At 37.0% G+C, this 24,168-nt stretch overlaps 1 protein-coding gene across 2 annotated transcripts in view; it reads left to right on the top strand.

Annotated features, from left to right (window-relative positions):
* Positions 1 to 24,168, top strand: part of dock1 (dedicator of cytokinesis 1) — a 272,932-nt gene that overhangs the window by 88,289 nt on the left and 160,475 nt on the right. For both annotated transcript variants that reach the window (XM_053511045.1, XM_053511044.1), the window contains exons 19-25: positions 2,973 to 3,070; positions 5,970 to 6,059; positions 7,957 to 8,057; positions 8,196 to 8,324; positions 10,953 to 11,061; positions 15,764 to 15,834; positions 20,167 to 20,273. In XM_053511045.1, the coding sequence (XP_053367020.1) occupies positions 2,973 to 3,070; positions 5,970 to 6,059; positions 7,957 to 8,057; positions 8,196 to 8,324; positions 10,953 to 11,061; positions 15,764 to 15,834; positions 20,167 to 20,273 (705 nt within the window). The remainder of the gene's footprint in view (positions 1 to 2,972; positions 3,071 to 5,969; positions 6,060 to 7,956; positions 8,058 to 8,195; positions 8,325 to 10,952; positions 11,062 to 15,763; positions 15,835 to 20,166; positions 20,274 to 24,168) is intronic.

The following is a 24,168-nucleotide window of genomic DNA, read 5'->3' as shown; positions in this document are numbered from 1 at the left end:
GGAGTTCCTATTTTTCTTTTTTTTTTTGTTCAAAGTTTTTTTATTAGTTTCCGCAGCATATATAACACATACATAGAAATCCAAGCATAAAAGTACAGAAACAAACACAGAAATACAAAATTACCAAACTAAACTAAGGTCAAACATCCCAACTCCCCAATCACCAGACATATATATATACAATGCATACATACTGAAGCCCAAAAAAGGATGGAAACAAACAGTGTATTCTAAGCCTAGGGTAGCATATCCTAATAAAGATTCCCCGTTCTGTTACTTTTTCTTTGTCACATTACCGCCTTATCTGCATCCATATCTACTATGACAGTTAAAAAAGGCTGCCAAATATTATAAAATTTCTCAGTAGACCCTTTAACGGTATATCTAATTTTTTCCAGCTTAAGTTGACCCATACTCTCTCTTATCCAGTGGGTGTGTGTCGGTGGAGCAGAGTCCTTCCATTTAAAGAGAATCAGCCTCCTAGCTAGGAGAGATCCGAAGGCCAGCACAGTGTTCATCCTTTTGTTAATAATTATGTTTTCTGGGGCCACACCAAACAACGCAATGAATGGAGATGGTTCTATCCTCTCTCCAAACGTCTTGGAGAAGGTCTCAAAAATGTTAACCCAATATGTGTAAAGCTTCGGGCATGTCCAAAACATGTGCAGCAGGGTGGCAGGATACTGTCTGCATCGATCACATATAGGGTCTATATCAGGCATAATTTTAGAGAGTCGGGTCTTGGACCAATGCAAGCGATGAACAATTTTAAACTGTATCACAGCATGCCTAAGACAGATGGATGATGAAAAAATTCCTTTTATTATATTGTGCCAAATTTCTTCTGAAATAGGTTCCTCTAAATCTGTTTCCCATTTATTTTTAAGCAAATTAAGTGACTCTAGATTATGCCTATTAAGTAATTCATATATCCTACTTACAGTTTGTTTTCCGATTGATTTATATTCAAAAATTGAGTCTAATAGAGAAGCAGGAGGCAATGATGGAAAGCAATTAGAGTTCAACGCTACAAAGCTCCGAAGCTGAAGATATCTATAAAAATGCGAATTAGGGATGTCATATTTTTGTACCAACTGCTCAAAGCTAGCAAAATTCCCCTCGATATAAAGATCAGATAATGAAACCACACCCTTTTTAGCCCAAACATCAAAAGCTTCATCCATCATTGATGGGGTGAACATGAAGTTCTTTGCAACTGGAGCAGCCTTTAATAGATCTTTAAGTGCAAAGGACCGTCTAATTTGGTTCCAGATCTTAACTGAGTGTATAACTATTGGGTTAGAGGTTAAGCTAGATATGGGCTGAGTAAATGGTAGTTTAGAACACAATAAAGCTATTAACGAAGTAGGTCTAACTGCCGCCGCCTCTAAAGCGGGCCAAGCATGGGATGAGTCATCCTCAGTTATCCAGTAGAACATTGGTCTTATGTTGGCTGCCCAATAGTAGTACATGAAATTCGGGAGTGCCAGGGAGTTCCTATTTTTCTAAACCCATACCATATCAAATTACATAGTGCACTGTTTTTATTGTTTAGACACAGGTTAAAGCTCAGTGGAGATTAATCCGTGCAAATAGGAAACCAACAGTACACTGCTGTAGGTTAGTGTAGAAATTAGGTAACTGTGGGTATGTGCTTTGCTGTTTGGTAGAGAAAATGGGAATAGGGTACATTACAATGCAGGGCTTTTGTGAAATAGGGAAATCCTGCTGCATTGCATCCTGCTGCAATACTCTACATCCTAGTTAGTTCTAAGCGAGATGTAATAAATCTTAATTAATTAGCTCCATTCTTGTCTAACATATAGAAGAGATGCGAGACCGGTCATGCTTCATGTGTCTCCCCCCCCTTTGAGTGTGTTAACAAGAACTACTAAGTACACTCTTGAAAATAAGATATCAGTCGGATCCTTGTTGCTCTGGTCAAGGATGCATCTTTTCTACCTTAAGTACATATCTTTTACCTGGAATGCAAATGTGGTATAAATATAATTAGCTTAAATTAGAGTAAATTGTTCTATAATGTCCAATTATAAGTTATTTAAAAGGGTAAACACGTCTAGTTTCCAGTTGAATGGTGCATATTGCAGGTACAAAAGGTTTACTTTTTAACGGTCTCCTTCCAGCGACTAGAAAATAATGCTTTCTGGCACTCTTGTTTCAAGGAGTGTAACAATACTAGCTCATTTATTCTCCATGTCACACGGTACTTTTGCACATACCACGTGTGGGTGCATCTGTACTCGTGTGAAAAATTGCAAGTCCTTTAAAAACGTCACCGTGTCCTTGTGTAGCTGCAGTGATGTAGAACGTTGAATACCGGAAGATCATCTTGTTTTAAACAAAGGATTACAAGAAGGAGTTTAAAATGGAGCTTGGGCTGGACTTCCACTAGAGTGTGCTCATTTAATCATCATTACACTTCCAAAAACAGCGATAACTGAAGTTGATGAAAATGCTAGTTTTTCTACGGAGATCTCAAACCAGGAATTGAACCTGGTTATTTCTAAGGCAGTAGCAATTTTAATATTAACAATTGGCACAATATCCAATCATTACATCATCTAATTAAATAATTTACATTTTGTTAGGGTTTTCAAAAATTGTATGCACTTTTCCATACCTCTGTATCTGACATGTCTCTTTGTCCTCTGTCATATGTCCATAAAACTCATTGTGCTTCTTGATTCCTTATATGGTCATACTTTTTATGGATTAATTTTTTAAGTTCTAGCTGTACAAAAATGATAAAAAAGGACAAAAAGTTGTTTTTTTTGGTGCACTAGAGACTTTTCTGAATGTCTAAAAATAACACAAAAAAGTGAATTTTGCATTGTAGGTGACTTTTAATTGAATACTGCATCTCAGTGAATTTTTCATTGGGGACACAAAAATTGTCATTGACACAATTCTCTTTTTTTTCCCTCTCTCTCTCTTTTTTTCTCTCCCTGTAGTGGATCTGCTTGGTTTGCTAAAATGGCGTTCGAACACCAGCCTCCTTCAGCAGAACCTGCGTCAGCTAATGAAGGTGGACGGAGGAGAAGTGGTCAAGGTGTGTATGCTGTTTCTAAGACCTTAGCGCCGACGATTTACGATCTGGTTTACTCGTTTAGTCCCTTGGCTGAGGTTTTAAACCTAGCACAGGCTTTAAATTTAGCAAGACTTGTAATGTAATGATATATAAAATATGAAGTGCCCATAAAACATTTCTATTCCAGTGCTGGCATTAAGCATATTAATGCTGTCACGCTGAAAAGCTCTTTTATATGTCTTATTGATTAGCAATTCCAGTGGGCATTTCTAATGAAAGTACTGCAGCTGAAAGTTTATTCTTGGTTAAAATAGAGGGAGAAGACCTTGGACATCATCATGGGACGTCTACATAAATTTTTATGCTACGTTTGCCATCTCGGGTGCATACGTTTTTTTTTCTTCACTACATCGTTGAGTTTAAGTGATTTAGCTGCTAAGCACGTTATGGACTGATGTATTTGTTCGTGCATATAGTAATACATGAGCAAAGAGGCCAACATATGATAGATATATATTTTTTTCCTTTTTGTTCCTTAGTTAACTTTGGCTGTTTTAACAATGTTTGTTTCAGCAGTTTCCTTATACAAGTTGAGACGGGTTTGGTGGTTTTTTTATCAAAAAGGGAAAAACAAATCCTTAAAATGAAAGCAGAATGCAGGACTAACACATTGCCGCAGGAGCAATTTTTTAATATATATTTTACATTTTACTGGAGTTGGAGTTTAATCTTTAATAAGGGGTTTTATTATTTTATACTTTTATTTTCTCGGAAAAAAAGCCTATTTTTTTTACCAACAGGAAATGAGAGCTACGTTTTATCACTTGCCGACTGGCTCACGATTTCTGTTTTTGGTAACTACTCATTTCGGTACCACCAGGAACTAAAGGTTAATTTAACAGTAGCAGTCATACACAATTAGGAATCATCATACCAGACTAGCAGTTTTTTACTTTTACTTTAGCTTAAGGAAGAAGAAGAAGAAAAAAAAAGAAGAAATATCCAATGATCTAGTCAACGTACAAATCAGTTGTTTTAAACTCTCCAGTATGGACTGCCCCTTTTTTTCCCTGCCTCTTAATACGAAGTGGTATTAAAAAGTTTTAAAACCAGTTTGTAACATGCCAACAGATGCACAGTCACAGGGAGCACCGATCTTCATAAGTCAGTGTGCCAAAAGACATTGTCCTGTGTACACTGGGATCCATGCAACTGGCGCTATTCAGACCAAGTATGTTACCATGTCTACAGGTTCATTATGGACATAAAGTTAGTACAAAAAGCGAACTTAAAATTCTTCACATGGTTTCTTCCCATGCAGCTTGTAATTGAATGTCCAATAATGATTAAAAAAGATTTTTAGAATAGGTCCGCTTTAACACTAACATATCAGTGGATAAATGAACACCATTAAATAAAACACCCAATTCACATCGAGCAATGTTGTTGTGTTCCAGTATGACACTGCTGTCATTTTTATTATTTTCCTTGTTAAAGTGTTAAAAAATAAACCAGAACTTATTTTCACAAGTTTTTTCTTTTTTTCCCCATTATTACTCCACTACACCAAGTAGAGATTTTCATTCAAGCATTCCAATATACTGGTTCTTGTCCGAGGGTTAGATAACACCGTTGTCTTCTCCTTGTAACCTAGCAGCACAGTATCTCCATGTGGTTCTAGCTGGCTGGTTTAACTCGCAGCTTGAGGACGATAGATAATGAAAGGGAGAAAGAGGGTTAAGACAAGAGATCCTGCTGGAATAGAAAAATGTATTTTCCTCCCTCTGTGACCTCCAAAGCAAGCGCTCTAATCCCAAGACAGGCCATTGTGTGTCGCACTGATTTACTGTGTCTATGAGAAGCTTTACTGTATATGCAGCCCCACACACACTTATCTTTATATTTAGGTGAGTGTTTACCGCAAAGAGAATTTTTTAAAAATCAAATATATTCCCCATATATGGAAAATACAGTATACACCATATATGGTATCTATGGTAAACTGTTCTGCAAGCTCTAAGGATTTTTAATATACTTTATATAGAATATCGTACTGGAAGTTTGACAAGAGTCTGATTTATGGCTTCACTCCACGTGTAGTTGGAGTTCGCATCGGCTTTAGCATCTTTTCATCCGTTAAAGCAGACAGAAAGATGGAATTGCCTATTACACAATTTCTGCCTGTTTGAACTTGTAGACTAAAATAGCTCGGATTATAAGGTCATGTTGTAAAGCAATTCCTGCGGCAATAGTAGCTTACAGGAACAAATAGTTGTTCGATGGTGCAATCCCCGTGTATGTGCAGTAGCAGTGTACCAGGTGTGTCCCAAGCGTTTTTACAAACTGCACTGTTGCTTAATTGTAATTATATGGATATCCTTTAGGGGGCAAAAATAATTTAGCATTTTCATAAACCAATGAGAACTTGTGTGATTTTCAGCAGATTACAAATGGTTGTAAATTGAACAAATAATGTCCTTTTTTTTTTTTCCCAGAGAAAGTGAAACATTTGTAAAGAGTTACAGTAGATCATTGGGATGCTAGTTGTTCTAGTTGTCACTGCCTGTCTTTTTTTTGTTAGCTCTTTAACTTCTTTTAAGCTTGTTCTTTTAGTTTTTTTTGTCTTTTTTCCTCCTTTTTTACATCAAGGTTTAGACGAAATCAGATTTTTTTATCATTTCTATCATTTATCTGATTACCATCTCTGCATTTCTCCTCATTGCATTTAATGCAAGCCTAAGAGCCATTGTTTCGTTTACTGTATAAGCCGTTTTGTAGCATTAAATCTCTATACTTTCTAAATGTCATTTAGACAAATCAGACCACCTCCTGGAAAACATTTAATTTCTATAACTATGGCTTTCAGTGAGATGAGATTGTAAATCTAAACAATAGAAACATGCTGTTTGTGTGGTTCCAGTTTTTGCAGGACACCCTGGACGCTTTATTCAACATAATGATGGAGAACTCTGACAGCGACACATTTGACACGTTGGTGTTTGATGCCTTGGTAAGAGCTTTTTCACTTTAAAACACATATTAACCCTTAGATTGGCAGTAAAATGTACATAATCCTGGCGCTGACTTCACTTTTACTTCTAATAATGCTGCTGCTAATGGCAGACTCTGAATCACAGTCAGTGGATCCTAATGCAAAGAGTCAGACTAACCCAATATTACATCTAATACCTAAGCAGGAGCTGAACGTATATTTCTGTGTGACATTTTTTTTAGGCATTTAACACAATTAATAAAAATCCCATGGTTTAGGAGTTCTGGTAGAAAGTTCCTTTGCAACCAATGGCAAACTGGAATACCCATATGACATCATTTATTTACATGAACAGCCAATCAGTGACCTGTAAACTGGGTTACCAGTGTAAGGTCTTTAGACGTTGATGGTTGTAAATAAACGTGTTTCCACTGAAATAATTATCATATATATCTCTACCTATATAATAATTATATCATACTATGATACATAATATATGATAATTATATCATATAATTATAGTAATATATATTTGTTAGAAATTGTGAGGCACAGTGTGTCCATGCTGCATTTTTTTTTTGACATTTTCTGGCCCTGAAATCTGAAAACCGCCTCTTTATATTCGAGACTATTTCACACATTAAATGAGAACCAAACTCATGATTCTTGCACTAGTAATCTGTTGGTTAAAAAAGCTAGTGTAACAGTTATGATATAAAATATATAATGCGCACATAATGCTATAGAATATTTTTTTCACTTCTCATACATTGCGAAAATGCTGTTGAAATGTATAATTAAACAATTGTTTTGGTAAATTATGCCCCGTGCATGTTTTTTTCACAACCATAACGCTTGCACACACCCCTACGCACACACTCCAAAAGCTTAACAGAATGCTGACGCACTATTCGGCAGGTTGCTTCTTGCTTTTTGTGTCTCGTCTCTCAGTAAAGATTTTTTTTTTATTGTGAATCTGCTCTTATAGACATTTCGCTCTACCGCTTGTATTAATATTATTATTATTTCGGGTTTGTTGCTGTACGAGTTGAGCAAACAGCATTTCTGCAAAATGAAAGCATACACTGTAAATTGCTTTCCAAGAAGGAAAGAAAGAAGGCACAAGAGGCTGTTCTATTATAGAGAAACAATCTATGTCTAGGTTTTCCAGCCCTACACCAAGCAGAGTTACTAGTAAACCCTGAGGTTAAATACTGTATTTTTCAGCATGCATCTGAATCATTCCTGCTATACTATATAGATTTGCAAACATTTTAAAAGTTTTATTGAACAGTTCCACATCAGTTTAATTAAAGTTTATTAATAAAACACTTTTAACAGTGGTCACTGTAGCAAAGCAGCTTAAAAAAAATCTGGAAAATTATAGTCTTTATACCAACCTATTATGTTTAAGTATAATTATGTTGTGGAAATTTCTTTGTTGTAAAACAAGTTATTCTTTCACCATCTTGAAAGACTTCTGTGCAAAAGACACTTCTGTTTCAATCTTTAGTTCTGACACTGGAGACTCCTTCCATAAACTTGATTTAACCATATTAGCAGTTAAGTGTGTTAATGTATCCCCTGCAAGTCCCAGCATGAGCACAGTGACTTTTAGAACTTCTGTTATATCGGCACCTACTGGCCAATCAGAATCAAGCATTCAACAAAATTACGGTAAAAAATATTAATTGGTTTCTGTGCTTTTCACTTCTTTTGAATTGAGGTCGTTGTAAAGGTAACAGTCATTATACCTCCCAGAAAAGTCAGGAAATGGTCTTCTTCAAAAATTTCTCACATGCTTTCTTCTTTTTGATTATTTTGAGTCTTTGTTTTCAACTTTCACCTTTTAAATTACATTCATTTTTTCAAATAAGTACTTTTAAGTATTAACGAGCCTTTGTGTCTGTGCTAGGTGTTTATAATTGGATTGATAGCAGACAGAAAGTTCCAGCATTTTAACCCTGTGTTGGAGACGTACATCCGGAAACACTTCAGCGCCACCCTGGCCTACACGTGAGTGAATCTAATCATCATTATGGACAGATAAATAAAAGGGAAAAAAAATCTTAAGGGGAACTAAAATTTCATAATATTCTATATAAATAAAATATCTGTGTGCATGTTTATGATGTGTGTTTACACTTTAATCAGGAAACTGACGAAGGTTTTAAAGAACTACGTGGACCATGCGGAGAAATTGACTGACCAGCTGCTAAAAGCCATGAAGGCTCTGGAGTACATCTTCAAGTTCATCGTACGATCTCGGGTCCTCTTCAACCAGTACGTTTACTTTTTGACGTTTAAATGTTGAAAGTCAGATTATAAAATGGATATTTTCTGTTCTAAAATCCAATTGGCTTGTTGTTGTTTGAAGTCTTTGTACTTCAAACTGCATCATAGTAGTTTAATTTTAAACAACAAGAAACTAAAGGGATACTTTTTATATACCATATAATACTCTAATCTGTAAATTTATGTTGCGTAGCAACCAAGACTTACAGTTAATAAGCTTCATAACATGGTGGGAAAAGTAGATGGATGTACTTTCTTGATCTGCTAGGAGAAATTTTGGGAAAATCAGCATGCTGCTTGGGAATTAAACCCCGGGTCGCAGAAATGGAAATCTTGCATTAAGGCATTGTTGAACAGTGGATTTATTATTATTATAATTTTTTATCAGATTAATTAATAATCACTTATAGAAGTTCAACTTTGTCTCATGTTTAAGACAATAAGGTGGACACATGATAAAAACACTTTAATGCATCATTCTTATTGTGTTTTTATGCTAATAGTAATTCAACTTAGTGTTTAATATACATATACCAACAAGGTGCCTTTAATACGTGATTTTCTCAGACAAGCAATAAAGTTTTAATGTCGAAAAAATAAAATAAGATAAAAAACATAATAATAACAATAATTATTATATTTTATATATATATATAAAAGAACTTTAGCTTTTCCTGGACCAGGCTGTGTTTCATCGCTAGTTACAATGTACTTATGAATTACAAATTTTTAACTTTCTCAGGAGCAGCTCTACTGTTCTGACTTAGCTTCATGATTAAAAGCCTGCATCATATTATTAGACAGCTCGATTGGGGAGACGCTGCTTGATGCAGACCTCAGGGGGCGTTCCCACATGGCTCACGCTCAAGAGGAAATTCCCTTAAAACTCTAGGGGCATGTTTTAGTTTAGTTAGTCCATTTGGCTCTTCCTGAGCCATGCCCCTCGGGGTAAGAGATCGCATCTTTAAATTTCCCTGGAAACGAGCAGGATAGTGTGTGCACGTCCAGTGTGTGCGGAGCTGCTGTCTGGTCATGCTAATTAAATTATCCACTCTCAGGTGCTTTGTACCGTAGAACAGATGGAGATTATGTATGATCTGGGATTGAAATTATGTTTCAGAATGCTTTTGTTTTTCCATCTTTTGCCACCAGGTTTATGCAGATAAATGTATAATGAATATCCGAATAGTGACTTCGATATTGGAGTACTGGTGCCTCAAGTGCTTACCCAGATGTAGAGTAGTGACTTAGTCTGAAGTGGATCATGGTTTGTATCTGCTGTCATGTAGCAGAGCAGTAAAGCTCAAGGTGGAGCGTTGAGTCGAATAATCTTAAAAACATGTGTATTGTAGACTGTTCTGAAGAAACCTAACTTTTTACAGTATATATGAGTAGCTGCTTTGGATAAACATTAAATATGGAACAATACTTGGGTTTATTCACGTAGTAATTTCCTTTTTGTGGTTTTATGACAAACTCCATAATATCTAAATGAGCAGAATAAATCTGTCACCCAGATATTCTCGATATTTTTCACTCCATTTTAAAGCGATGCTCTAATTTACAAGGAATTGCATCATTTCACTGTTTTGAATTTGGTGCTGGGACGGAGCTTCTGTCTTGACTGACGGGGTTCATATCTAAGAGGCTGGCAGGCAATGGAGGAGGCTGCAGGTTGGTGTTCGGTGTTGGTGCTGTGCAGCGCAATGACCTCTAGATAAATTGAGTTCACAGGAAGTGATGAGCTCCAGGCCCACGGGGGAGATGCCACACTGTCCTTTCTCTGACTTATTCATTAAAAGCCTTCAGCAGACTGGTTAGGACGTACCTGTTCCTCCGCTGCCGTGCGCGCTTTGAAATCTCCTCGCCATTGTTTTCAGATATGGTGATTATTTATAGCCTTTGGGAGTCGGGTTTGTTTTCTTGTTTTTTCTTTCTCTCGGTTGTTTGTAGAGCATTCTGTTTTTCTTATGTTGTTCACAGTATTTCTGTGCAAGAAGGATTGGCTGTGGAGTCGCATTTTTTGGGGGGCCTGAAATAAGATCTTTAGCTTAAACACACAGGGATTTAGATTAGAATATTTCAGATTTTTTTTAAAAAGAATTTATTTATTTACAAGTATTAGGTTAACATGATAGCTTTTTAATTGATACCATAAAAAAAAAATCATGAATAAATGAGAATATTAGTAAAACGAAGTGAGGCAGTCTAGATCAGTAAAGTCTATAGTCTCCAATTTGATTAAATAATTCAATCTTTAGCTCCAGGCTGCACCCCGACTCCATCGATCCAGTCCGAAATCACTGCACAGACAGTCCAAGAGAAGTGATTATCTTCAGCATTTTAATAAAACCCATAGACTAATGTACTGTATCCCATATCCTACTCAGAGGTTAATAAATAAATGTGTTTTTGTTCTGGAACATTATTTTGAATGTAACACGGTTGGTAAGGTTTGTATTATTAGTTACATTAACATACTGCAGAGACACACACACACACACACACACAACTGTCATTTAAGGACAGGCATACCAGCTGGTATTTATCCCAAAGGTTTTGTTTATCACGCAGCTTAAACGGCTTGTGTGTGTGTCCTTGTGTTTTCATCCATAGGCTGTATGAGAATAAAGGAGAATCAGACTTCATGGAGTCAGTGAGGAATCTCTTCACCTCATTCAGCATCATGATGAACAGTGACGCTGAGAGCACCAGCATGGTCAAGGTACATGAGCACACGGCCGCTACGCCATGATGCGTTTCACACAAATGTCTAATCACGTTGATGGAAAGCTCATTTAATAGTAGAATTTCTCCAGTTTGAATCCGAACATCTTCCACAGAGCCTGATGTCTGGTCTTTAACCCTCTTTCTTCCTGCCTTTGCGCCTTTAAAATGGCCTCGTCTTTAAAGATGTCATGGTTGAAGTAAAGTGTTTGTGCTAGTCGTTCGATTGGATAGTGAAACAATTGTGTTTTTTCTTGTTGGTATCATAATTGTATATATTTTAGCCATCTTGCATCTTCTCCTGTTTCTAGAAAGAAAGCACTGTGTTTTCGCCAAAATCCAATCCAAGGTTTCATCATGTTTTCTAATACCAGTTCGCATCAATAACAGCAGACCCAAACAGGAGTAAAGGTTTGGCAGAAAATCAAAACGACAGTCGATTAGATACGGTCAGTGTTTTAGAGCTACGAGGCAAATCTACTAAAGAAAGTAACGGAGGTTTTATTCTTACTGAGAATAGTTTAAAATCTCAAGCACATGGCCAGATCTACATTACATAAAAAGACTTTGTTAATCAACATAATCTGACCTGAACCAGTGTATTAGTTCCACCGTCTAACTGTTAAGGAAGAAGGAAAGAAGTGATGCTGGTTGTTCATGATGTTACAGGAGTTAACTAAGGTCAGAAAGATGTTTTTTTTTTTTTTCCCCCTTAAATAAATCACCGTTTTCATTTTTTTACTGAGATTGATTTTGATGTAAGGGATAGATTGGGTATAACAGATAGCTTTCTCTTTAGGCTTAATGGGTAGATTTCCATAACACGCAAACTTTCTCCGGCACTCTGATATCAAACATGTCCGAGCTGATTGACTACATTTGCAGTCAGGAGAAAAATATTGTACATAAATTCTCTTTCATTAAACTGCTTTTGTGGATTTAAAATTGTATTCGTCCCGGAACAGATTTGAATCCATATTTGAGATGTATGACTGTAAAACAGGACATTCTGTCATTTGGATGCATCCCTGTCCTCAGTTATGTGGGTGTGTGCTTTGAATATTGTCAGTGCTTTGTGTTCTTCATTGTTCATGCTGCAGAGTGATACAGTACAAGCTCACTGTGCTTAGGATGCTGCTGTTTCCTTTCTGATCTCTGTGTTTGTCCTCTTTCCCCCCTTGTTTTTTATCTCTGTCTCTTTTCTTCTCGTCCTCCTCACTCCCGGACTCATCCTCTTTAGCTTCTCCTCAAGGTATTCTGCCATTGCTTTTTCCTCGTTCTACAGGTCTGTCGCTTTATGTTCTGACTTCATGGCTTTCGAATCCTAACACTTGGTTGTTGTCACTTTACCACTCTGTGCGCGTAACACCAACAGACTCCAGTATGAAGAGAAACATGAAGGGGAATCCTGTAACAGGATGTGTAATTAAAGACTTAATTATTGTATATGCTTCTTATTCAGTACAGCTTGGTCCAGAGTAGGCGATTTAAGAGAAATAAAACAATTCATTTCTCAGCGTGATGGCTTGGGGTCCTTTAGGAAAGAAAAAAAATGCCAGAGAAAACAGTTCTGTTCTGGGTAACATCCCAGAGTTTTCCTTATCTTCCTTCTTTCCTTCCTCTTCTCATTGCTTGTTTCCTCCCTCTTGTCCCTGTACCTCATTAACAACCTTTAATTATCATTTCCTTTTTATTTCCTTTTTGCATTCTTGCCTTCTTTTGCATTCTTGCATGCCTTTCCTAACCCCATTTTCCTCACCCTCCTTTCAGTACTTCATTCCTTTCTTCCTTCCTTGTTCACCCTCCTTCCCATTTATCATTTTTCCTACCTGCTTTCCCACCTCTTCTTTTCAACCTTCCCAATATTTATTTCCTTTCTTTATTTTTTCTTCTGTACTTCATTCCTTGGCACATTTTTTTTGCTTTTGTTCTTCCTTCCTTGATCCAGTTTTGTTCCCAACCTTCTTTTCTTACAGTCCTTCCATACTTCCTGTTTTTCTTGCTTACTTTGTACCTTCCTTCCCTAATTACTAAACCTTCTTCCTTCCTTCCTTCCTTCCTTCCTTCCATATTTACTTGACCTCCTCACACTTTGTTGTTCTTTCTGCATGCCTGCTTTTTATCCTTCTTGCCTTTCTTCTTTCCGTAATGCCCACCCTTTATATATAGTCGCTTTATATATATTTCCCTTATCTATTCTTTGCTCCTCCTTCTCTCCCTTCCTTCTTTTCATCTCTTTCTTTTTTACTCATTTTTCGTCTTGCCTTTTTTTTCCCTTTTTCTTGCATTCTCACCGTTAGGAAAATCGGTTTATTTTTCCTGTTTTCCTGCCATCAGCTCATACACCTCCTCCTTTAAGACCTGTTCTAACCATTTCTGCACTTTTCTAACAAGATGAACTTCACTCCTAAACACTGCAGTATATACAGTAGCTGAAACAAACAAGCACAAAATCTTGATTACAAAGCATTAAAAGCAAGTGGCACCTTCTCATTCTTGGGGCAATACCTGCCGGAGGCAGGCTCCAGAGACTCTGATGTAATTTGGTTCTTTAGTTTTTCAAAGGTAAACACTCGAGCTGCCCTCATTTCAAAGCTGACACTTCAGTCAAATTAAATCAAATCTATATCAGACTGTGGGGGGGAGAGAGAGAGAGAGAGTGAGAGATCGTCCATCAATGAAGAAGCTTCAGCAGGATCTTATGTTATTGCTGCTCTCTGTAGATTTCCAGTCAAAGCTCACGCATTAATGATTGTTAAACCAGACCCAGGGCTGGGAGACGAGCATTACAGCCTGCAGTTTATTCTCACCTGTTCATTACAGGCTTCAGAATCACATTTCTAAAATCATAAGGAAAAAACTAAACATGCCGCCTGACTGTTCTCTTCCATGACTGCCATTAATAAATTAGAGGACTCACTACAGATGATTTGCTTGCTTCATTTCTGAAACAAGCTTCTGTCCCCCCTAAACCTTTTGTTCCAGTTTGTTACGGTGTGAAAATCATTACCGTCAATAATATCCTTAAGCAGAGATATTTGGTTTACTGTTGTCCAGACCTGCAGGTTTTTCTCTCGCATTTACAGTATGTGTGGAGAAATATCATTAACAATTCATCGGATATTACATTACACTTTTTCCATCCATCCATCCATCCATCCATCCATCCATCCTTTCAGGTGTTTGGTTAAATGATTGAGTAGTTGATTCAATTGTGAGTTATTGTGTTTTTTTTTTTCATTGATACAGTAGTGGTTTGTTTAATTAGAGTTGTTTTACTTCAAACCCCATTAAATTTCCATCCGTCCATCCATCCATTGTTTTTGTTTTTTGGGTTAGTTGGTTGATTAATTAGTTGGGTGGTCAATTATTGTTACTGTGATATTACAGCAATGAACTAATACCGAAAATCAATCCAAATAATTGATTTTTATTTAAATAAGTGAATTTAAATTGCTTCACTTAAATTCCCATCTAACATGTACTGTACATGTCCATCCGTCCATCCATCCATCCATCCATCCATCCATCCAACTAATTTGTTTGTTAATTGGTTGAATGTTTGGTTGTTTATTTAGTTAGATAGTTGAGGGTGTTTGTTGACCGGTTTATTGAGCACTTATAGTTCTTATAAAGAAGTTTGTAATGCTCACAGTCAATTTTTTTTTTGCGTTGAACACAAAACCCCATTTAAAACAAAATGAACTCGTTCTCTTCCTCCTTTTGACCTCTTGGCTTTACATGCTCTTAATAAACTGTAGATCTTACAGTACAGAAGAACAGATGGGTGACAGATTAAAGGAATTACAGTACTTGTCATTTACTTGTTTGTTGGAAAAACAAGTACAACTTTTTACTTCGGACCAATCAGGGACTGAGCAGGTCCTTCCAGAATGTACAGGGGCTCAGTGAACGTTGGGATAAGAATAAACCCATGTCAGTTAGATGCTGTGCCCTTCATAGTCACCAGATCCTAACTTAGTTGAACATATATAGGGAATTTTTGAGAGATGTATTGGATAATGCTTTCTATCACCAATCACAAAACCTTTTTAGAGAATGTTGTTCATTGTTCCAGTGCAGATCCATCAAATGTTTGTCGAATCTATTTTATTGAAGTCATTCTTAGACACCTTGTTTAATTTTTTCTCTTTATCATCGATCTGTAGTTCCCGTATCATAAAAAAAATATATATATGAAAATATACTATTATAAATCGTGCCAAGGACTCCGAGGAGCAGCAGTTAGAAAGATGAAAACACTGGACCCTTCATCAGCTGCTCTACTGCTATTGATTGTCAGTATGTGAAGGCTTTTTTACAGCTTGTGAATCTATGTGCTCAGCATGGGGACTTGCAGAGTTATTGACTGGCTCATTTGGGCAACAAAGCATCGAGGAAGAATCCAGTTAGAGAGCTCTTCAGCGTGGGGCATTGGAAACCATGGATGGATTTGTGAAAATAATATTCACAGTTTGTCAATTTGTAAACAGTGAGAATGTTCTGTTGGTTTGTTTTCTGTACACCATTTGCAAATTCAATCATCATCCACATTTTCTTCCCTGTTTTATCATTTTCTTCTCTAATTTTTGATCAGTGAATTTTATTGAAAGCTAACAGTATGTCATGGTTACACTCATCCCACTTTGTATTGCTTGTGTGAAATATTTGATGGTATAAATGTCTTCTCTTATTTCCAGGGTGCAGCCTTGAAATATGTTCCTACTATTGTCAATGACGTCAAACTGGTCTTTGACCCAAAAGAACTCAGGTGAGTTTACCTCCATCATATGTACAAGATACTTAGTGGTGCTTATATGATTTTCTATGTTTAATAGCACGTTGCAGTAATACAACATGGTACAATAGCTGTCCAAATTCAGTTCCACGATACCCTGGAACCCTGCTTCTCATTGGAGAACTGTACAAGTGAAAATTAAAATGCGTTTTGAGGTAGTGACATCATTTCCCATGCGACTGGGTTAGAACACATCAGCACACTATCCCAACCTCGAAGGATCGTGCTAAACCGTCAACATTAACTATTCATAAAAATAAAATCACTTAAAGTTGCATGAAAAAAAAGAGACCATAAAAATGACAGTTGTGGTGTAAACAGTGTGATGAGAATTCACTGGATTGGGACTAAACAGCTGTGTGGCCAGAAGAAAACCCCTTGTTAGTAAGACTAATTATAAAGAAGGACTTTGATTGGACTTTGGAACGATGGAAAAAAGGTTATGTGGTCTGATGATCGATGACCGGCTGAATGACCAGATCATCACATCCACTATGGCGTTTTTTCTTGCGTTATAAGCAGGGCATATTCCAGGACTCAAAGACGCAAATTGTGAAAGAGTGGTTCTGGGAGCATGAGGAATCATTTTCAAACATAAATTGGACACCACGTTTGTGTACAAATGTTTTTTTGGCATGGCATTGTAATGTACTGTAAAACCTGTAAGACATATTGCAGCTTGGGACAAATGAGACAATAAACATTAAAAAGTATCAAATTTAATAGAAAATTGTATCGCCAAAAGATCAAATTAAATTAAATAAGGTGAAATTCGAGACTACATGTGATTCACAGCTCTTGTATTTGGTAATTAGCAAGTAGTGTACCTAGTCATGGTATGCTCACTTTCATTTATTTGGCAATGCAGTTTAATGCAACGATACCAAAGTTAATATCAAGGGAAGAAGTTGCATCCAAAATAAATAAATAAATAAAAATCATGGATCATGATCAGTGTATTTTCACTCGGAGACACATAATTATGTAGTGCTGGTGTGCTGATTGTAAAGAAGGATGTAGTAAGGAGATGTAACGCATGCTTCTCTACAGCTCGCCCGTCTCTCAGCTCTCGGCAACCGCAGCCACCAGGGCCGTAAATTAAATCAAGGCTGAAGATAGGATTTACATTCTGCCAATTTGACAAATTAGGCACTCGTCGTTCTTGTGATTTTATGGAGGGGAAGGAAAGAAAAAAAAAAGATATCCTCATTTAGTTTGGGCTCTTAAATGGCCCTTTGAAAGAAAATCTGCTGTCATAGCTGCTTTCCTCCTCGTTATGGACTTATTTTTAGCCCTTGGCTCGTCTAAGTGGCTGATTTCATATCGGTTTTTCATCTTGCATTCACACACAGGCAAACACGTGTGGACATGTACTGTACGAACGTTTAAAAGGTTTAGGTCCTCCCCCCCCACCCGTTTTAATTTACTCTCGGGTAATCAGTCATGTTGCCATGGAAACGCAGGGCAGCGGGTGCTCAGGTTAATGTGGTCTGTTGTCATCAGATGATTATTATTGGCACACAAAACCATGTGATCGTGCTGGAGTTATTCTGAAACGTGTATTCGGGTGCTGTGCAAACGCTGTGAGTTGCAGGAAACCCATTTATAAGTAACCCATTTAGAAACCCATTTAGAAAGAAAGAAATCAGAACTAGCTTTTTGCTGAAAGTTGTCTGTGTGTAGACACTCACTAAGAAGACTTAAAACAGCACTTCTGAGAGTACTTCCTTGTCCGTACGAATATCACATGGTAGTGTATGTTGATGCTGTTTGCAGGATAACAGAGGATATTATTGGCTGCTGTCATGAATGAGGTCGTCGTCAAAAAAAAATTATTTGGTCGCGAAATAAAAACAGTAGGCGCATTGGTGACAGGCGCATTTTGGTTGCCACGTGGAAGGCTGTTAGTAAGCACCTCGTGCAGATAGGAGTGGATGATTAAATTTAGTTTTTTTTGTATAGCACTTTTAACAATTGTCATTGTCGCAAAGCAGCCTTACACAATCAGAAGAAAATGATGGAAGTTTGTATGAAATGTGAATGTATATGAATCGGAACGATCAGATGGCCCTGATGAGCAAGCCGAGGGCGATGGTGACAGTGGCAAGGAAAAATTCCCTAAGATGGTAACAGGAAGAAACCGTGAGAAGAACCAGACTCAACAGGCAACCCATCCTCATTTGGGTGATAAATGGATCTGCAGTCATACTGTGTGTTAGGGGGGCTGGAAGTTCAATATAACAGTTGATGTCTTCAAATTAAAATAAAATAAGCCTCTCATGGATTATTTCCCTAACACTGTCTCGAAGTTTGTTACTGCTTACATATCGTCTTTCACCCCATGGAAAAGGGAAACCAAATTCCCCTTCTTGGACAACCCAAGCCCCTGCTTTCGTATTCTTATGTGAGAATACAGCTGATACCGTGTAGGTCTGTAGCCTATGCCTTTCTGATAAAGGTCTAGTAGATAAAAACGATCAATCATCCTTTATTCGGGTCAGTGTTTCTCGGCTCAGAGCTCCAATCAGATTTACTGAATGTCAAACATTTGACTGGGAGTCACATTGGTTTTGATTGGAACTTTAACCTAAATACATTAAACATTTAGTGTAATGCATAATCAGGCGCCTTTTCTTATCCAACACTCCCATGCTCACTCATTTCCCCTGTGGCACAGCCTCTAAGGCTGTGTGTGTGTGTGTTGGGGACTGTGGTTCTATGTGTCTATCTGCCTGAGGCTCTGTTGGTGTTGCTCACATGCAGGGTGTTTAGAAGGCCACATACACAGATTGCACTGGCTTATTTTCTCTCCACTGTGAATTGAGAGACAGACGCTGAGGGACGCTTGATACGCACTCACACAGAGAGCCCATTAGGCTTTCTTTTATTTGAAAAGAGTGCATGAATGATTTAGTGGAGGCAGGTTTGTTTTTCTGTAAACATTGTTACGGGGGGTTAAGAGCCTCTCCAACATTCTTCATCTTTTTTTTTTTTTCTATCTTGCTGCTAACACCTGCTGTCGGGGAAAGAGGTCTACAGTGTGCAGTGTGTTATGTTGAGAGCGTGGTCCGGCTGCCAGATGAGTGCTGAAAGTGTGCCATGCCCAACAGTGCTCAATGTTGAGCTTGCATTGTTTGTACGAACAGTCACAATAGGGCCATCTTCGAGGCATACAGACATTCAAGGAGGCAGGCGGGTGAGTGAGGTGGGTAGGCAGGGGGACGGCGAAGAGGCTGGCGAGATGTGTTCCATCTGCTACCACAATGCAGCCTGTTACACATTACGACCCATCTGAATTCTGATCGGAGATTGGGACGGACACAACAGCTTCCCACACACACAGTGTGCATCTCATGTTTCAGGTGCATCTTGGCTTGCAAATTGCACAGCATCCAAACTGCATTACGTCCATTTTCGCAAAATATATGTCCGACTTTAAGCTTTATTTCCTTTTTTTTTTTATTATTATTTTTTTAGACCTGTTTGGCTGCTCCCAATAAAATGTTTTGGTAAATTGCTGTGTTCTGCTTTTTTTTTATGGTGCTCATTGTGATATTACTGCACTTTCCATCATCAAGAGCATGTTCCATAGTACCCCAAGGCAGTGGTTAGCTCAATGGTTCAGGTCATGGACTACTGATGGGAAGGTCTCGGGTTCAAACCCCTGCACCACCAAGTTGCCACTGTTGGGCCCTCGAGCAAGGCCCTTAAACGTCAACTGCTCAGATGGTTGATGAGATGAAAAAAAGAAACATAAATTCTTTGAATAAGGGTGCTCTTAAATGTGGTAAATGTCCTCATTAAAATAATCATGCTCAGGCCATTATAATATTTAACCTAATACCAACATTGCCCCAACATCTGTAATGTTGGCAATGTAACGTCACCACGATGTTTTGACAACCAGAAATTCCTGCTAGCACATTAATTCTCATACATGTACGCCTAAAATATGTGTATGTTTTTTAGGGTTTTTATTCATTCTGGCCTCCAGACAACACTAAAATGTGGTTTTTGACGACACATCTTTTTAAAACCAGAACCGTAGAATGGCATGCCCGAAACTGGGAATGAATCGTTTTTTCGCTCTTAGTGTTTTTGCCATTTGAGTTTGTGTTAGTTGTAGTTTTCAGTTTTATTATGTCAAATTACATTCAGTAATTCACAAAGTTTGCCTATATTTTCATAGTTTAAATATGTGTACTCCGGAGATGGAAAACTACAATTTCTCTGCCCTTAAATGAATATCTTTAGTGGTGATAAAAATCATTTTGATCGTCTCTCTGTCCCTCTGTCTCTCTTCAGTAAGCTGTTCAGCGAGTTCATCCTCAAGGTGCCGCCAGGTCGTTTGGTCAAGCAGAAGCTCTACTGCATGATCGACATCGTCCACAGTGACCTCTTCACACAACACGGTAGGCAAACACGCTCTACAGCCCTCCAAAGGTCACAGAGACAGTGAAGCATGTGATGATGCTAATCATGCTAGGCATACAGGCAGGTGCTTATGCATATGCTCAGCAGTTGCTGTCTTTACCAGAATCTAGTAATATAATATTGTTATTATTATTATTTCTGAGTGAAATTCTGAGATGCATTTTGCTTTATTTGTGCACATGTTGGCTCTTTAATGCGGCACTGTGGGTGTGCTGTGATAGCGTTTGGGAAATCCGGAGACCAAGAAGGTGGCTGGAGGTTAATAGAGTCTTGTGGGGTCAAATGCCTCCAGGGCTAAAACACCTTCCAAAGATATTTATCCACCAACCCACAGAATGTCATCATATTTTATTTCCCATACTTTCTTTCAGGGCCACTAGATTTTTCTCACTGATATAACATAAAGATTTTTCAGCGGTAAACAGAACTTTTTATCGTCATATAAAACTTTTTATATGTTTATATTATTGAATAGTCACCAATCCAGAAATATGCCTCCATCCTCCATACTACTATGGACTGTAACTGAGTTATTTGTTTTTTTCCCCGAAGCGTTTATTTGCAGTCACAATACTTATAGAACAGTTTAGCTTTGGCAGTTACTTAACATCATATATTCTTTTTTTATATCTATCTATCTATCTATTTATCTATCTATGTCTTTGTTTATATATATATATATATATATATTTTTTTTTTTTTTTTTTTTTTTTTTGTAATCAGAAAGTAAATGCTGTATATTGGCAAGTCCAGTTAGTTCTTTTTTTTTTTTTCTTTTCCCTTTTACTTGTTAATGAAGAGTTAGCACTGTTACCTTGCACCTCCAGGTTCTGGGTTTGATTCTCACCTGGCGTATTGTGTGCATATATATATATATATATATATATATATATATATATTATAATTTTCAAATATTTCCTGATGTTTGTCCTTTTTCTATTTTGGAGACCTCTTGACTTGTAGTAACTTGTTTAAAAAGGTTTAATATGCAACCTTTAATGTACAATATTGTTGAACAGTGTCTTTATTAGGATGCCATGAATTGCGCTTTCTGGTATACTTTTAAAGTACAGGCTGTCTCCAGGTCATGAACAAAATCTGTCAATAAGCCGGGAAGGAGGTACAGTAAATGTTCAGCTTTATTTATTTAAATGTTTGTCCTTATATCTGGCTTATATTTTTGGAGAATAAAACATATAAGGAACACTTTAAAATGGGGGAGTATATTTCAAACATTATATGGTTTGTCTAAAAAGATTCTCTAAGGTTATCTGGAAGTTGTCATTTCAGCTGGACTATTTTCTTGTTGGGTTACATACGTTTCATACTGTACTTCAGTCTTACTTTTTTTCCTTTTGTTGCCCACTGAACAATCCCTGGCAACGTGATCCGAATAAAAGTGAAGGTGAACTTCGGATGGCTCACACGTGACGTTTTATCAGCCTCCTTTGTGTTGAAGGACGGCGCTGTAGTTCAGTAATGTTTTCGTACAGCACATGCACTGGTATTACCTTACATAATATTGGTATCGTTGCGTCCCTGAGAGAAAGGCCATGATTGACACCTGTGACATTTGCAGCACTTTTAGTGAATTAGCTTAGATTAACAAGTAGAATAAGTATGAGCTGTCACTGTGTGTTCATTCTTACCTGGAAACGCAATGTGGGAGTTTAAACTCTCCCTCGCTGATAAATATTACCGGGCACAAAGCAATTACCATAGGATTCCCCAGCCAGTGTAAATCCTTATTAGGTTACGGTACACATCCTGGTCATGCCTGAGAGAGCATCCTTTTACCATAACTCACTGATAACTAGATTAATATGTCCAATTTAAAAGGAATCAACTGTAAACAAGTTGCTGAACCTCTTTCTCATTGAGGTAATCAAATGAATCTGCAGCAATTGAAAGGTATTATCTTAAATATGAGTAAGGAATGGATTTATGTAATATGACGTTATACTGTATATACCACAAGTCGACACCAGTTGCTCAGTTGAAGCCTTGGGATTTACCTGTATGGATTAAAAAGGTGAGAAGGACTTGGTGGTGATGGACTTAAAAAATCTTTTCAATTGAGTATGTGATTAGTGGTGCTCCAGGTATCATTTAATGAGACAATTTACCGCTTAACTTTTTATAGGCTTAACCTAGCATATGTCATTTGATACTGTTAGGGTTTACAGAGTTTGATGCTAAGGTTAAGGCATGGTTCGGATGACCTGGTTGTGTATCAGCATAGCAGCACTGGGTAAGTAGAAGTTAAAGACTCCTGTTAAGGCTTGGTGTACTGCTATTGTGGGCAAATTACACACCATCTGCAACATTACAGAAGAGTCATATGAAACGATTTTATGAAAGAACGATCTGGCAGATGGAAAAAAAAATCTAGGTGATGCTATTTAGGAATATTTTCTCTCCCTGGCCAAAAACAAGTCACACGCAGTATTTCTTTTGACCGCCTTAACAGTTTATTTTATTTATTTTTATTTTTTTTTATTAATAATTAAGTTTAATTAGCCTAAATAACAAGTTTTAATTAATGCCACTTACTGATTTTCATATGACCACATGGCTGTTTAATCCTAATCCTGTTACAGTTCTCCTTACATTGTACATGCGGAAAGGCTTTCTTACTTTTATTATTAAACATAACTGTGCTTTTTTTTTCTGATATCTAATTAAATTATTATTATTATTATTTTTTTTTTTTTAAACAACGCAACATCTCCAAACGTTTAAGTGATCTCCAGTCACAGTCAATAATGAGTTTTGTTTTTGCCCACATTTTTATGTAAATTTGCTGGTTCAGCAATATCCATCCAGGTTTAAATTATTTTTTTGACCTGGCTCATTGAAATTCTTGAAAAAATTTTAAGACTTTTTTATTTTTATTTATATTTTTTACATTGCAAATTAAGCTTCGTGAAGTTCATCCATTTAGGGTAATAATTTTTCCCACACAAGTTACCAAATATGGTTCTTTAAATGAATCTGCAATTTCAATTATTTCATTAATTTTCATTCTTTATTCTTTTAAGAGAACAAGACAAGCGTGCACTTTTCTCACTTTTCTTTTAGTCATAGCCGATTAAATTGCGTGATTGTGCTTCCAGGTGATTTTATGCAGAAATGTAGGCCTACTGCAGTGAGATTTTAATATATATATATATATTTTTTTTTATTATTTATTTTTATGTAAGTTAATAAATATTTGTTTGTAAACATCTGAACCTAAATTAAGCAGCATAGAAAGTGAATAGCGAGAATGTCTGCCTCAGCTTCACTAGATTTACGGTGTACATATGTTTTGGCTTCAGAAAATGGTATCTATCCAGATCCAGAAAGCTGTTACCATAAAACAGAGGCAACTACGTGACATAAAACACTCCATGTGGGAACTTTATATGCTTTTAAACCTTTTTAGCCCTGCAGCTATGCGCGTGTGATACTATGAGCGATGCAGCACAGGACTGGGAGTAAAAACTTTGACAGGGAGTGTGCATGGAGGAACAGAAATGGATGATTGATGGTCTTGTGCTGCTCGTCACCCCCTCCCCTAGAAGCTGTATGCTTATATGTGTTCAGATTAGAAATATGGTACAAGTCACTGGTGTCATTTGTCGTTTGTCTCATGTGGGCATCCAGCAACCAGTACAATCTCTTAAAAAAAAAAAATATATATATATATATATATATATATATATATATATATATATATATATATAAAAATATATATATATATAAAAATATATATATAAATTGCATATATACAGCTCATTTTAAATGACTTTTGTCACTTGCAATCTGTTGTTTGTTGAGGAAAACATGAAGGAGGGATTGGCAGTGAGGATGATCTGTCCTGCCAAGAGA

This window comes from Clarias gariepinus, chromosome 14 (genome assembly GCF_024256425.1).
Source record: "Clarias gariepinus isolate MV-2021 ecotype Netherlands chromosome 14, CGAR_prim_01v2, whole genome shotgun sequence".
In the NCBI taxonomy this organism is placed as follows: domain Eukaryota; kingdom Metazoa; phylum Chordata; class Actinopteri; order Siluriformes; family Clariidae; genus Clarias; species Clarias gariepinus.
This window is presented reverse-complemented; position numbering and strand designations above follow the sequence as displayed.